Here is a 14,040-nt window from a genome sequence, read left to right as displayed (position 1 = left end):
CTATGTAGAATTGCTATTCAGAAATCGCAGTTTACATATATTCTGTTTTGCGGTGTTCCCAAATAGCGATTTCTACGGATTAACTTTTTGAGAATCGCGAAATTGGAATTTTGTTTATATGGGCCCATATAAATAAACAGCCATACAATGAAGATACACTTTCATTAAAATAAAAGTCAGTCCTATTGATTTTGACAATCACTGTTATTTTAGTTTAAGGTGCTGTTTTTGGACTTGTTTTCACATTTGTTTCGGGATCGGTTTCTACTGGTGTTTTTCTTTCAGTGTTAGTAGTAGTATTGAAGTGATTCCAATTTATATGATTTTGAAACAATAACCAACTTTTTGCAATAGATACTACCATTAGTTGTTATTTTACGTAGTTAAGATTTTAGGGTCAGAACTTTAAAAACTCATCCTGGACATGGTTTCCTTCATAGCCTTTTGAACAGACAGGCCCCACTCCCCAATGAGCGTGCAGTGAGGCTGCTGAAAATGAATGCACGTTGTTTTGGTCAGTGTGAGGAAGGCAGACTTAACGAGACAGGGAAAATAAGGAAATTAATCCCCAGGCTACACCTGAACAAGCCTAGACGTGGTAAGTTACTATAAAAAAAAAATGCAGCAACTAACCATATTTTACATTTTTGTTATTTAAACTTTTAGAGTATTTTACATGCGTAAAAATAAACACCTACCTCTTTTGGCAGCTTCATGAAGGGGGTTATCAATTGACTCTGCTTGTTCAGCCACTAGAAAATATAAAGAATACACACATATTTTGACATCAGAAAACATTTTCTGAAGCAGTAATGGGGAAAATGTGAACTTTCATTAGGGCATCTTAGTAGCCTTACTAAGTAGGAAGGAATCAATTAATTACAATTGTTAAAAATAAAGAACATTTGATGTAATGGATTTAAAAAATAATATATTAAATCAAGCAGCAAAACGGAGACAAAATCACATTTCAGAAAGATTACACTGAAAGAGACACAATCAAGGACATACATCGTTCAACTTAGAACATACTATTTAGAGGAGCCTCAGATAGCCCTGTGTCTGCGAGTTGCACCAGCATGTATAGACTAGTCAATTTGTTGCGGAACCTAGAACTAATTGCAATACAATTTCTGTGAGTGGATTCTTATTGAAATTTTTCTGTAGAAAATGATGGTGAAAAGTCTACCACTCTATCATGACGCGTTAATCCAATATGGCGGATTTTGCAAAATGGCTGCCCATTATTTGAGATATAGGGTATAACTGTTTATATGCCCCTGTGTGGTATTATTTTATATGTTTTTAGGGAGGGGAAAGTCAAAAATAACATCAAAAATGGTTTCTGATGACCATAATATCAAATTATAGTGGAATATGTCAGATAGACAAAGTTTGTATGATTTTTTCATTGACTTATATGACAAAGTGTGAAGGAACGTAAATATTACAATTAACTTTTGAAATCAAAAGTTTGCTATTGTTTGTGTTTTGTTTTGTAACTTTGTTGTTATGGTTTGTTTTTTTGGTAATCAAAAATGTTTCATTTATGTGTTACAGGTTCTTGCGAGTTGCTTTGAGATACAGTGAAAATGGACGTAGAAAAGTGTTTCATTTGTGATGTGGTGTTTCAAGAAGATGACAATGTATCTGTACTCACTGAAAGAGGAGTGACTGGAATTAAAAAAAACATGCAAGGAGAGAAAAATATCTAAGTTTCATGTTTGTGTTGGGCAGAAAGTTCACAAGAAACGTAGAGTGCGTTTTGTTTACTTGAAATCTCCGTTCCAGGAGAAAGAATCAGATCCCACAATTTCTCGTGTTCTACGGTCGTGTGAAACCCCATTTGATTTTAGAAAAAAAAAATTTTTTGTGGTACTGGGTTAAGTTTATACTTCATGGAGGGAAAAAAATGTGCGGTTTAATGCACGAACAGTTGAATTCAAATCATCAGTTTTACAAAAATGCAACAAACGCAATGATGAATGGGTAGACAAAGTTAAGAGACGTATCCAAAATGTGTCTGATTACATGCTGTAGATGCATGCTACCACATACATGCTGCTACCACAAACAGTGTTCCGTATTGGATTAACGTGTCATGATAGAGTGGTAGACTTTTCACCATTGTTTTCTACGGAAAAATTTCAATAAGAATCCACTCACAGAAATTGTATTGCAATTAGTTCTAGGTGAGCCCATTTTATGAACTAATTTGACTAGACTAGTAGTGCGTGCATTTGTTCTTTAGATCTAACTTTATTCATCTTGAGACTATGCTTCAAAACTGTGGTGGGAGAGATGATTACCAGTCATCTATTACAGTAGATCCAACTACAAGCGCTGCTATAAACATAAGGCGAGAAACAGGTTTAGGCATTTTCACCAATAATAGGAAAAAACCTATTAGAATAACCGGTTTTATTTTTGTTCTCACCACCTGCTTATACATGTACAAATGAATGCAGCTAAAATTGTCTGAGCATGCCATAGGGCCCTAACGCCATGACTATTTGCTAGGCATCTAAGGAACACAGGAACATTTTTTATTTCTGAAATCGTATAATACAAGTGGGTTGTAATACAACAGCCATTTTGTGAAAGACTCATGCACATATAGTTGGCTACTTTCGCTCTGAAATGGCTTTCACAACACTTTTTTCAAATTCACTTCTTGCCAAACAGACTTTGTGCCCTTCAAACCAGTGGATTTAACCTGACCCGCTAAGTCAGAGAAGCGTCGCCCCACTGATCTGCGAGCAGTTTAAAGAGGAAAACTAAAATGATAATAACTAATGTTATTATCATTTTTGTTCCCCTTCCTGCTTAGGTGCCGGGCTGGGCGAGTGGCGCTAGGCTGGCCAGAGCATGGGCCAGGGAGAGGAGTGTTAGGCACACTCTAAAGAGTGCAGTACCTCTGCGCACTTTGCATGTTCACCATCAGGCTGCATTACACAGCCTGGTAGGGAACATGCACAGCCTCCCTGTCCCCATCTGAGCGCCGAACCACAGTGCTCCCACCAATCACAATGCTGCATTGCAGCGTTGTGATTGGCCAGGGGATTCTGGGAGGCTGTATGCTTCCTATTGCGACACGGAGAAGAAGTCAGAGAGAGGAGAGGCGGCAGCACCCAAGTAAGTCATTTTATTTTACAAGCCCCCCCTGATGCCCCCTCCCCCACCACCCCGTTCAGTAATAGCCGCTACTGGGGAGTACTCTAGAAAGGAGGAGGAGGGAAGGCCCATTCTGGGCATGATGTACATATGCACTATTGGAGCTCGCCTTAACTGGGGAGGTGAGGTGGGCTTGAATAAATTGAGGACAGCGGCAGGTGCTGCAGCGGCATTGAGGTCTGATCAGGGGCAGGATTGATCTGGGATGAATGCATTATTTGGAGATGCCGCTACAAACAAGCTGAGCAGTTTGGTGGTAGTGCAAGGGCAAGGGCAATGGTAAGAAGAGGGAGACAGCAGTTTAGAAAGCAACTAAAGCACAAAAACAATAATCAAGAAAAGGCGCCAGAAAGTGCTGCACCTACCACCAATGCATATACTTTAAGTTCCATGTGTAAGCAGTGCGAGGACATCAAATCCACTGGGCAAGGGCTTGAGAGCTATCCATCAGGCGTTTCAGAGTCTATTCAGACAAATTATCAGGGAACGCTAATAGCTCAAGCAAGGGAAAAGAGGATTCCCAGAATATAAACACTATTAATAGACGGCGAATTATCACTTCATTGGAGAATAACATCCTTGCTAATATGGAGTCAAAAGTACTTGTCCATCAACAGCTAGAGCAAGCACGCTCCCACCCCCTGTGTGTCAATTCCCAGACTGAATGAAATGCAAATAATTTCAAAACGACACCAAATTAAATTGGTGGCCCAAGCAGAGGAATTCCAATTACAGATACATTGCACTTATACGCAAATGGATTAAAGACACAATGTACACTCCAGCCCCGAATCAACCTTCCACGAGATGAAGACTCGCCATCTCTTACTCTGTATCCAGAATACGCCTCAAGAGGTTGTGTTGACACTTAAAAATGGGGAAGCCTGTTGTTGCTTCTCTCAAAGCTTCCAAGTTTGGAGATGATTTCCACAACTGATATATAATCAGCGGCAATCAGCCGAGGCCTAAATCAATAACTGAATGAACGGATGAGAATGGTGCTCAGGCTCAGCGACACTAAGACAAAAATATTGTCACAAATAACAACCCTAAAGGGTATTCAAATATTCGAGCCCCGACCATTAGGAAGTCAGAAATGTTTTCCCAAGTGGTCTAGAATATCAGCTAAATACCCGGCAACTGTCCGTCCGCTTCAGACAAGCTCAGTCCTTGCAAATGCCAAGGGAGCTGATCTTATAGGCAACCCCTTCCATGGGATAATGAAGACAAGAGGCTTCACTAATGAAAATCTGCAAAGCGGTTTAGAGCGGGAATAAATAATTATAAAGGGAACTTTAAGACAGCAATCAATAATTTGTCTAAAGGAGACCTGGCAGTTAACAGGTAGCAGCTGGCAAGATTGTAACAAAATATTCGCTCCGGCTCCACCATCAATTGAAAGGGTCATCCTTTTAGCAGGGTGGCAACGCTTTAAGTAAAAGCCTGGGGGCAAATATAACATCACTCTACAAAGGCGCTAGTGACTTTATAATAATTAAACTAGAATCAAATTCTCCTGTAATAAATCCCAGCTCAACGATAATCATTGGTAATGTATTTGTCAAATCACAAACGGCGAAGGAGAAATCACAGCTAAAAAGCGCAGTTTCAATATTGAGAGATCAGATGAGGAGCCATACAGAAGCCATGTGCACGCGGACAGGTGATTTCAATTCAAACTTGCTGGACTGGTCGATTGCGCCAATTTGGCAGAAAATAGACGACACAGATTGGGGAGTTCCTCCATTAAAAAAAAAGAACATCAGCAAACCTGATAAGGCTGTTGCACTAATGGCCGTACTCTTGAATTAATCTGGGCCTTCACATTATTAACAGAAGAATCTCATCTGATCAACCATCGTCATACACCGAATTTTTCAAAACAACTATCGGCGTTAGTTTGCAACTGGGTCTCAGGCTAATATTTTTCTAGAGTCAAAGCTTTTATAGTGTTGCATACTGGGATCAGGGACCACACGATTCAAAAGTGTCAGCTTGAACATAGCGGTCACCATAAAGATCCAGTGAAACTATCAGGGACCCAGAAGGAATTAACACCAGGCTATCTTTGGAGGATGCCAAATTAGTTCAGTGGTATGGCTTACAGCTAGCATGCAGTTACCGGAAAAGTTCAGGACAATCTGCAATTCTCCAGAGCCTGCCCAGTCACAAAAAATGTCTTCCATCAACAACAGCACTCAAGGAGGTGAAGAAATCAGGCTGCTGAAAAGAAAGTTCAACTTTACTGCAAAACGACTGATGTGTAAAGAATCAAATAAACTAGTTAGCACCAACCTGTCTCAAATCAGCTAACAGTACAGGAGAAACCTCTGAGATCTCAAACAACAACAGCAGGAGAAAGAATGGTTAAAATTGCACGAGGCATCAAAACCTTTAAATACCTGCGCATTCTGGCTCCTTGTCCACCGCTTGCCATCAAATAGTACACCGGTGCATTGAAATATTACAGCAGCAACATGGTCGAGATATATAGCTACCCAATATGCAAATGACAATTCAGTAGAGCCAGAGGAGAGCACTTGCCAAGAAATAGATTATAGTCTGGTTACCGAGCTGAAAATTCCAATCTTAACCTATGAATCAGTGTTGAACAGAATTAAGTTAGTGCGCACAAGAGCCAAATGGGTTGCAAGCCAATATATTTAAAGTGGCAAGTCATGAATGGGCGGACTTCATGTTTCCATTATTTAATAACTGCCTGATATCTAATACCATTCCAGACAGTTGGAGCGGCTCCATTCTGATACCCATTTAAAAGAAGGGGCCTAGAGAGCCTTGTTGGATGTCGATGCAAAGTATTTGCGAAAGTTCTTCTCAAGGAGATGAAGCGAAAGTCGGCAAAATACTTAATTCCCCATACCCAGACGGGCTTCAAGAGAGGATGTGGGACCAAGGATAACCTGACAATAGTGGCGATCCTCTCAGAAGCAGCCATGCAGAAAGGTGTTCACCCCTGTTCACAGCATTCATAGACTTTACCACCGCTTTTGATTGCTGCGTGAACAGAAGTATACTATGGGCCAAGCTGCAAAACTCGGGATTGCTGGCTCCGTTGCCAAATTCCATCATCCGTTTCTATTCACAAACGTAAGTGCTGGTAACAATGAAGATCCAACTGGGTCATGATGGAAAAAATTAAAACATCAAAGGGTTAAAGCAAGACGTATCCTGAACCCTCATCTCTAACCTGTATCTCGCAGATATGAACGACCACCTAGCAAGAGTTTTTACACAGAGAATAGCAGGAATGAAAATCCAGGTACTCCAATATACTTATGGCGCCATTTACTTTGACCACGTGTGGATTGGTTTACATTGTTCCCTGACTGTACTGGAGGCCTACAGTAAGCCAAACAACATTCAAATCAATAGCACAAAAGTAAGAACTTACTAATAGGCTGGAAATAGCATTATAAAAGGGGCTTGGTACCTGTCAAAAAGATCAATCAAATATTTGTGCATTTGCTGCAATGAAGGAATCAGCTACACTGATCTTAGTTCTCAGAAATATGCCTGATCTGCATTGATATCTACTTTTTGTAAGCTACTGCAAAAAGTGAACGCCCTAATCTATCGGCAGCAAGTAAGGTCATTAATAGTAAATTCATGCCTACCTTTGGTATCGCTTTGTTCGCCCTAAGTTGGCAGAGTATGCCCAGACGTGGGTCCCTTGCTCACTCTACCACTGGATTCACGATAGCATGGCTGATGAGGATTATGAATCCGAAACCAGTCCCAGGATGATTGTTTCCGGTCCAGGGAAGACATGGCTTGGCAGTTCGTCCTGGACTATTCCCATGAGGCACAGGGTCAGACTGATTTGCATATGGCCATGTCTGAACTGGGGTGGTGGAGTGAGCTAAAAAACACTGATGGATTAAACCCAGATCAGTTGACTGGGGGTGAGTGTTTGATTTGCTCAAACGCTCCGTCCATCATCTTCTTTGGTATCGCTTTGTTTAACTTGATGTATGGAGCATTCATGTTTAGAGACCGCCTTGAGGTTTTACTCGATCAAGCTAAAAACAAATGCTTTTGCTCCGTGTTTGCCATCCCAAAATTCCTCTCCTGCGTATTCTGTTCGACTGGAATTTAACTCACCAAGGCAAAGTTTGACATTAAAATTGCGCTACTTGGCATACGGTTTAAAAGCGAAGCATGCAGTTAGTGGCTTGTTTTGACATGCAATTTAGCAAATTCTTTCTCACGAAAAGCTAAATTGAGAGCCTCAATTGAAATCTTGATGGCAAACGATCAATGGGAAAGCTCACTGCCACTCTAAACACAATTTTGACCAAACAGGCAAGATTAATTTCGAGATGACCCAGGGAACTACAGGCCAATCAGCCTGATCGACTGCTCACAAAAAGTCGCAGGCAAGGTTCTTTTAACAAGAATACAGCAATGGGCAGATGAGAACAGGATCCTTTCGGATTTTCAGGCAGGGTTCCGTGCTGGTACTGGAACAATTGAACAATCGCTAAGGCTTCTTATGATCCACTGGAAGGTCGTCACAATTGGGAAGGGTACATTATATCTGGCCTTCATCGACCTCCGGACGGCCTTCGATTTGGTCCCCAGAAATAATCTATGGAAGGTTCTTAATGATCTTGGCCTGCCACCTTACCTGCTCCACCTGGTCATGAAGTTTCATGAAAACAACTACGCCCAAATTCGCTGGGGTCCCAATGGCCAAAAAACCCGAAGAATAGATGTGAACAGAGGAGTGCGGCAAGGGTGTGTTCTTGCCCCAACACTCTTTTCGCTCTATGTTAATGGGGTGGTGGACCACTTGTCAAGGATTCCAGCAGATGCCCCTCGTCTGGCAGGTCGCTCCATCCCCACCCTGCTTTTTGCGGACGATACTTTGCTCCTGTCAAAATCGCCAATGGGCCTACAACAGCTTCTCTCTGGCTTTGACGATTTTTGTAAACAAAGAGGACTCTGTATAAATACAGACAAAACAAAGTACCTTATTTTGAACCCTCCGCAAAAACTGGGCCCTCCGCCAACATTGGGCTCTGTGGCATTGGACAGGACTAAAACCTTCGATTATCTGGGCATCAGGTTGGTGGATTCCATGAAATGGGACCAGCATCTGCTCAAAATGTTGCTAAACCTAAAAAGAATAACCGGGACCCTGCTAAAAGAGCAGAGAGCAGCCTCAACTAAACCCATAGCTGCAGTATTGGACATCTACGCGGCCAGAGGAGTAAGTGCTGCCTTGTATGGGGCGGAATTATGGGGAATGTCGAATTTGAAAGACCTTACTCGAGCTGAGAATTCCTTCTTGAGAAGCCTGATGTCCCTTGGCCCGTCTGTCCCCATCTTGCCTCTGCAATTGGACATGGGCTGTCGGGCTATAGAAGACCTAGCAAAGTTACGCCCTTTGCTTCTGTGGGCTCGCATCTGGAGGGTTCCTGAACTCTCAAGTTATGCGGACGGTCTACGGGAGATACTAAGTTCGGCAGGGTGGGCGAAAATAAAGTGGCTAACGGATATTAAAGCCTTACTGATCAATCTGGGGCTGGAAGAAGCTTGGCATCAACAGTCAGCCCCCCCCAAATCCACAATAAAACAACTTTATTGGAATTGGATAACAAACAGAAGGAATTCCTCCACCTCGATATGCAAGTCGACTAGAAACTTCATGGAGTCCAAAGATACCCCCTATAGAGAACTGTATCTGGACACCATCTCAGCCCCTTGGGAAAGGTCCCTGTACTTCAAATTCAGAACTGGTCTTCTCCCTGTAATGGAATTTACTTGTCACTGGAAAATCCCATACCAGACTGCTCCGTGGTGTCCCTTCTGCCCACAGCGCAGAGAATCTGTCCCCCACTTTTTATTTGAGTGTCCTGCATATACAGTTCCACGGTCAAAATGGCTCAAGCCCATGTGTCGTACTCTGGGCACTAGACATTGCAACGTGGCCTTAAGGATCCTCTATTCGGACACTCGTACTTTTTACGCATGTGCCACCTCGAAGTACCTTGGGTGGGCATGGCGAATCCGGTCAAAAAGACTTAGGCAAATTGTTTAATTACATTTTTTAATATGGTCTGTTTTAAATGCTCATTTTAAAACCTATAGATCCATTTTCTGATAGCAGAAAGTTACAGTTTATTTTAAATGTACTGAAAAGTATTATTTTTTATTGTATGTATGCTTTTTAAGATATTGTTATATGTCGAAATAAAGCCTTTTTGACTTGACTTGACTTGAATTTCGAGAGTCCTGGACATTGAAGCGGTTAACAATCTGGCCTTCATAAGTGCTGCTCCAATTCAATACAATCTAGGAAGTACCTCTAAGTGACTATCCACTGAAACTCTATATGAAAAAGCAATTATTATGTTTAAGGAGTGGCAATCCTCTTTAAAGAGTACCATTTTGGCCGCATGAACGGTACGATGGATAGGGTTTGTAGGCTCTGTGGGACTTGATCGGAGGCTTTAATGCATATCATCTGCATTTGCGATCTGCTACTGGTTTACAGATGCTACGGCTGCGTCTGCTTTTTTTGCAACTCTACAAAAGATTATGCAGGGAAGCAACTACAGCCTATCTATCCCTTCAACTGCTCAGTTTGCAGACCGATTCATAAAATGTATGCAACATGCACTAAGTCGCTGGAAGCGGTCTCTGCTTAATGTATTTAATTTCACCGCAATGAGCCTCCATCTAAACCAACTAATTACATTTAGCAACACAAGGAAATGAATTCAGATGAAGTCGAATTATTGAACAGAGTAGGTTATCACAGATGAAATCCCTTATTGATCTACAGGTCCTGACTGACATCAATGAGAACGTTACATCTGATTACTCAGACTAGTAAAAGTTCTAGGTTCTAGTGAAGTGCTAGGTAAGTGTGGCGTACAGCAAAGAACTATGCATATTTAGTACGTTAAGTATCCCCTGAGTTATAATTTATACTGCCTATGGTGGTTCATACATCTATATATGATACTGATTAACGAAAACATAATTGACATTTATTTTATTGTATGTTTTAACTAGGATACTTTTTTTAGGGTGGATCAATTTTAAAACAAATATAGCTTTTTGTTAATCATGATGCTATTCTTTTAATTAGCTCATCTATTTTGTACTCTTTGTAACTGTTTTAATTAACTGTACAATAAACGTCCTTATTTTAATTTAGTAAAACCATTGACTGCCTACAATGTTAACAACCACAAATTACAAACCAGTTGGCGCAGTCATTTATTCTTGTAATTGCTCAAGTGCTAAGGACATTCTGGACATGCCCTTAACACTGCTTATTAAGTGCTAAGGACGTGCCCAACACATTCTTGCTGAAGCTGCAGAAAATCCGTTTGGTGCTTTAACCAGAAAAATGCACATTTTTTTAGGTTTGGCTGCTTCCCCAGCAACCCGAAATAGTGTGGGTTTTTTTTGGTAAGCGTTTGGGCATTGATGTGACTGAAACGAAAGTGAAAGTAAAAAAAGTTGGTAGGCTTACTCCACTTTATCGGTGCTTGGGGGTTTATATCATCCCCCTAAGCACCGATTGCAAAGGGGGAGGTATCATTGGAAAGGGAAGAATCTCTCTAGAGGTTAATTGCTTGGAGATCGCACCAGGAGGACGATTCCCAAGCAGGGATTCACCTGCTAGACAACAGGGATTATCTTTTTAAGGTGGGAGTGCTGCCCTGCACCCCACTCCTCAACATTGGTGAGGGACCAGTGCTCCCTCCAATGCAAAAAAAGTGTTTGGGCCCCCTGGAGGCAGAAAGAATGTCAGTGGCTCCAGTCTGCCACCGAGTATTGAAATAATGCTAACTAGACCCTAGAGAGCCATTTTTGTATATAATTTATTTGCAAAGTTTGGGGTGGGTGAGGCAGAGCATTCACCCCCACCTGTTTCAAACATGGTCTTTCTGACCCCCACCTATGCCACCTACCGGGGAGAAAATTGGTGGGTTTTATCTCCGATTTCCCCAACCGGGAAGTGGAGGGGGCATGGTAGCAAGCCCATTAGACCCCAGGGAGTTATTGTATTGTTATTAAAAAAAGGTGATGGGAAGACCATCTAGGCTTTGGGACGAGCCCACCCCCCCCCCCCCCATGACCCCAACAGTCCTAATGCCCCCTCCTTCGGGGCAGAAGGAGGTCTTTACCTCCAATACGCCTCTTAAATTGGGCAGACAGCCGACTAGACAATAGGTGTTGAGGCATGAAAACAAAAGGCCCATGCATCAGCCCGAGCTCCAACCACCCAAATCTGCAAAACAGTCTTTGTGCACTCGAAGGCCAATTTGAGGGACCAACGAAAAATTAGGTGTGCTGCCCGGTTACCCAGACCACCCTGCTGTGCCACCACCATGGGCACAACAGTCTATCTGACCCGCAGCCTGCCCCCATGGAGTCAGAAAGCCCATTAGACACCAGGGAAAATACCCCTGAAAAATGGGGGATGCCTACCAAGGTGTCTCTCTGAGTCCCCAAACACCAGAACCGGCAAAGGATTCTTCTGCCTCCACCCCCCAATGGCGGTGGGGGGGATGAGGGGGAGCAAGGGGGTCAACTAAAATATTTCCCCAGGGGAAAGAAAGCTCAGTAGACACAAGAGAAAAATGCCACCCATCACATAAAATAGGGGTGGGGACAACTCACCCAGGCATTATGGCAAGCCCCCACCCCACTATAGGAACATTGGTCTTGCTGCCCACGAGGCTGGATTTTGTGTGATAACCCAAGATCTGCCTCTAGGGGACAGAAAATCCACCACACAAGGGGAAAAGTACCCCCCAATGAAAAAACAGGGGGCGCGGCACCTCACCTAGGCATCAGGCCATGCTACCAACCCAGAATGAGTGCAACAGTCTTTCTGTTCTCATCCAGTCTACCTTATGGGGACAGAAAGCCCACTAGATACAGGAAGAAGCTGTGCCAAATAAAAGAAAGGGGTGGGGTGAGGGATTCTCACCCAGGCATAACACTGTGCTCTCACAGCAGAATAGGTGCACCCATCTTTCTGTGCTCTCTTAGCGTGGATTGGGGTTGTTTACCCAAATTCTACACTGGGTGCTGAAAGCCCAATACACAACATGGATTTCAACATGGCCAAACCAAACCAAACAAAAGGATGGGGTGTCTTACCTTGGCACCAATCATACCCCACTCCAGAAGAAGCTTTAAGCCCCCCCTTAGGAGCAGACAGGTGGTTTGTTCTGATTGGGGATGGTGCCCATGGAAGGTTAGAGGCTGGTACAAAACCCACTAGACAACAGGGATTTTACATTTAGGCAAAGCAAAGGTGCGGGGCAAACCAGTCTTTCTGTCCTCTTAGGGGCCAGAAGGGAGTCTGCCCCAATTTACACCATTTGGGAGGGGAGGGTAGGGTGAAAACGTCTGTGGATACCAGGAATAATATTTATAAAATAATGGGATGGTTTCTGGCTCATCCTGACATGAGCCCCAGCCATAAAGTCTCAAAAGTCTTAAGGCTTCTCCGGGAACTAAAGCATCCCCATTCCCATGGTGAGAGAGGTAATATGTGTGTTGTTTTCCAGATGGGCTAGCAGAGAGGGGTTATATCCCAACATAGTCCAACTTGCCATAATGAATGGCTGCACTTTTCGGGAGCAGGTCAGCTGCCAAGAGGAGAAATGTACGAAACCCAGACATTTCTAAAAAACTTTAGAGGGGAGTACAGGGTGCTATGCCTTGATTGGATCACATAACGTTTTCTTATCCACAATTTCCTGCAAACTAAAACTTTGCCTAAAATCATACATCAGAATCTGCAGTGATCCACAAAAGTCCTACCACCAGAGTTCCCCCACTTGTGCTGATCAAAACGCTATCCCACTAGTGGGGCTGGGTTTAGTGCATGCGGCAGGCAAAAGTTAAAACAAGGGTCAAAAGGAGTCCCCGGATAGGGACTCCCATTGACCCTAGTTTGATTTGTTCCTGAGAAACCGTGCATCTCTAAATTTACATTCTCTGTGCACATCACCTTCTTCAAAGAGTGGCAAAAATTGAAAATTGAAAATCCTATAACTAAGAATGATCTCTCTTAGGAAATATTTTGTCTACTTCTGCAACCTGCAGGCAGACACTATGTATACAGAGAATATCAGCTTTGCAGTCATCACTCATCTCCATATGTACATTCGGTATATCCAACTTCTGGAGGTGGACATTACATAAATGCAGGTTTGAAACTCTGTACACATCACCCCTCTAGACATGGACTGTATGTACACACAGCTGATCTGCAGGTGGGTATCCTCTGCATAAAGCACTCTGTACTGTACAAATGGATACATTGTCTATACAGCGCCCCTCTGTAGATGGAAGTTGTGTACCTCTTTAAACAAGGATCCCGATTCCTTCACAGAATGGCATCATATGAGCACTGCACATTTGTCAATAGGTATCCTGTACAGTGAGATCACCTGCAGTTTAGCACTCAGTGTGCACATCCGTCTCCTACAGGTGCGCACCTGACTGAACAGCATCTCTTGAGAGGAGGCACGCTTTTAATAGCAAAGGCAGGAAGAGGACCACGAAAGGGCAGGGGAACACAAAGAGCGCGAGAGTGGTAAAAGGAGATGCTGAGAGGAGGTGTAGAGGTCCCCTCAGAGATGGCTGTTCTAAGCTGGTCAGCAGACTTTGGGGTTCCTCTGGTGACACCTACAACGCCTGCTGGCAGGAGAGGGCTGTGGACTGCCTATGGGGAGGGGGCAAAACCCTGGTATTCAGGCCAGGAACATAGGGAGATGCAAACTCCATACTGGGGAGGGTGTGTGTAGATCTTCAAGACTGGTTTCCATGCAGGCAGTCGGTAGCAGCAGTAGTGTAAGTGGCAGG

The 14,040-nt window shown here is 43.1% G+C and overlaps 1 protein-coding gene across 1 annotated transcript in view; it reads right to left on the bottom strand.

Moving 5' to 3' along the window:
- OSTF1 (osteoclast stimulating factor 1) overlaps positions 1–14,040 on the bottom strand; it is a 221,111-nt gene that overhangs the window by 49,618 nt on the left and 157,453 nt on the right. Inside the window, exon 5 of the mRNA XM_086961283.1 lies at positions 699–752. Coding sequence (XP_086817409.1) covers positions 699–752 — 54 coding nt within the window. The remainder of the gene's footprint in view (positions 1–698; positions 753–14,040) is intronic.

The sequence above is a fragment of the Lissotriton vulgaris genome, chromosome 3_1 (genome assembly GCF_964263255.1).
Source record: "Lissotriton vulgaris chromosome 3_1, aLisVul1.2, whole genome shotgun sequence".
NCBI classification, from domain to species: Eukaryota; Metazoa; Chordata; class Amphibia; order Caudata; family Salamandridae; genus Lissotriton; species Lissotriton vulgaris.
This window is presented reverse-complemented; position numbering and strand designations above follow the sequence as displayed.